At 39.6% G+C, this 1,766-nt stretch overlaps 1 protein-coding gene across 1 annotated transcript; it reads left to right on the top strand.

Moving 5' to 3' along the window:
• The first annotated feature begins 518 nt into the window (after positions 1-518).
• Positions 519-1,217, top strand: LOC142505884 (uncharacterized). The gene has a single exon (XM_075619022.1). The coding sequence runs from the start codon at positions 519-521 to the stop codon at positions 1,215-1,217; it is 699 nt and encodes a 232-aa protein (XP_075475137.1).
• Positions 1,218-1,766: the final 549 nt, after the last annotated feature.

Genomic DNA, 1,766 nt, shown 5'->3' with positions numbered 1-1,766 from the left:
ACTCAGCGCCGTCTTCAGGAACGAATCGATGAACAAGAAATCGATGAAAAAGTAAGCCAATCAACAATACAAGAACTACAGGATCAAGTAAACAAACTTGATCACCACAACACACAATTGCAGAATTACATCGAGCATCTACAAAATGAGATGATCAATATGGAAGAACTCGTGGAACAACTGGAAGAAAACCTGTGGAAAAAGAAATTAATGAAGCAGTAGGGGACGGAGAAGTAATAGACGAGTAGAGAGAGAGAGTTCTAGAATAGGCTTCGATTGTATCTAGAAATATTTGATTAATCCTTTGTTTTGAAAAGATCGGTTGTATTAAAAAAAATCTTTAATATATTTAATGAAATTATTTCTTTGACTAAATATTGTGGCAAACAAATTAATAAAATACATATTTATAGGAAATGGAAGGCAGACCACCCCGAAACAATCGTAACCCTCGTGGCGCCAACCAAGATTAAAACCCACCACCACCACCGAGAGTAAATCTCAGTCAAGAAAATATGATGGCAATAGCTACTATTGTGGCTACAACATCGCAAGGGTTCGTGAACCCATTGGCTAACGCCATCCAACCACCTCAAGAACCACAACCGCGTGGGATTAAATACCATTATGAATCCCTCCGAAGAAATCGAGTTCCAAATTTCGACGGGAACCCAGACCCGGAAGTCAGTCATAATTGGCTCAAAAATGTCGAATCGCAATTACACCTAATTGAAGTGCCTGAAGAATTGAGAGTAGAGGTTATAACACCGTTTCTTGAGGATAGAGCACGAAAATGGTGGGAAACCGTGTCACCATCTCTAGCCAAAGTGGAAGATATCACGTGGATGATTTTTAAGAGAGAATTTCTGAAACAATACTATCCTGCCGAATTTCGTCTGCAGAAGCTGAATGAATTTGAAACTTTCAGGCAGACACCGGATATGACAGTACTGGAATATACCTCAAGGTTTAATGATCTGGGAACCTACGTCCCAACAGTTATGTCTGATGAAACCTTGAAGATGCATCGTTTTAAGAGAGGACTAAACAGCCGGATTCAATCGGCTTTGGTGGTGTTCAAACCAAACAACTTTGCTGATTTGATGGGCGCGGCAATGAGTGCGGAAACAGATATTAAGCGCCGTGAAGATGAAAACAAGAATAAAAGACTGTTGGTCAACCAAAATTTGTGGTGCCACACATTCATTTGTGTCTAGAAGATTTGCTAAGAAGCTTAGACTTGAGCATGATATTCTTAGTGAACCGTTAAGAGTAGCAACACCTGCCAGCAAAACAATTGAAACCCACAAAGTGTATCGAAATGGTAAAATTTGTATCAGCAAACAAACTTTTGAAGTGGAATTGATCCAGCTCAATATGGTTGAGTTTGACGTCATTCTTGGAATGGATTGGTTAGCTAAAAATCATGCCATAGTAGACTGTCAAAAGAAAGATATTAGACTTCAGACTCCGACTAAAGAAGAAGTCATATATCACGGAAAATCCAAAGAAAGAAAAACTCTGTTATCTGCCTCACAAGTCTGGAAGGCCATAAAAGGAGGAGAAGAAATTTATCTGGCAATGATCGATGAGATCAAAGTAGAAGAGGTCCCAAAGTTGGAAGATATTCCAATTGTTCAAGAATTTCCAGATGTTTTTCCCGAGGATTTACCGGGTGAGATACCCGACATGGAAGTAGAATTTGAAATTAATGTGGTCCCTGGTGCTGCACCAATCTCAAAGGCACCATACTGAATGGCTCGAGC

Source organism: Primulina tabacum, chromosome 1 (genome assembly GCF_025594145.1).
Source record: "Primulina tabacum isolate GXHZ01 chromosome 1, ASM2559414v2, whole genome shotgun sequence".
Classification (NCBI taxonomy): domain Eukaryota; kingdom Viridiplantae; phylum Streptophyta; class Magnoliopsida; order Lamiales; family Gesneriaceae; genus Primulina; species Primulina tabacum.
The sequence above is the reverse complement of the archived record's forward strand: the minus strand, read 5'-3'. Positions and strand labels throughout refer to the sequence as shown.

What these genes read in the sequence shown, in the direction of transcription:
- LOC142505884 (XM_075619022.1), top strand. Translation starts at nt 519, where the DNA reads ATGGCAATAGCTACTATTGTGGCTACAACATCGCAAGGGTTCGTGAAC.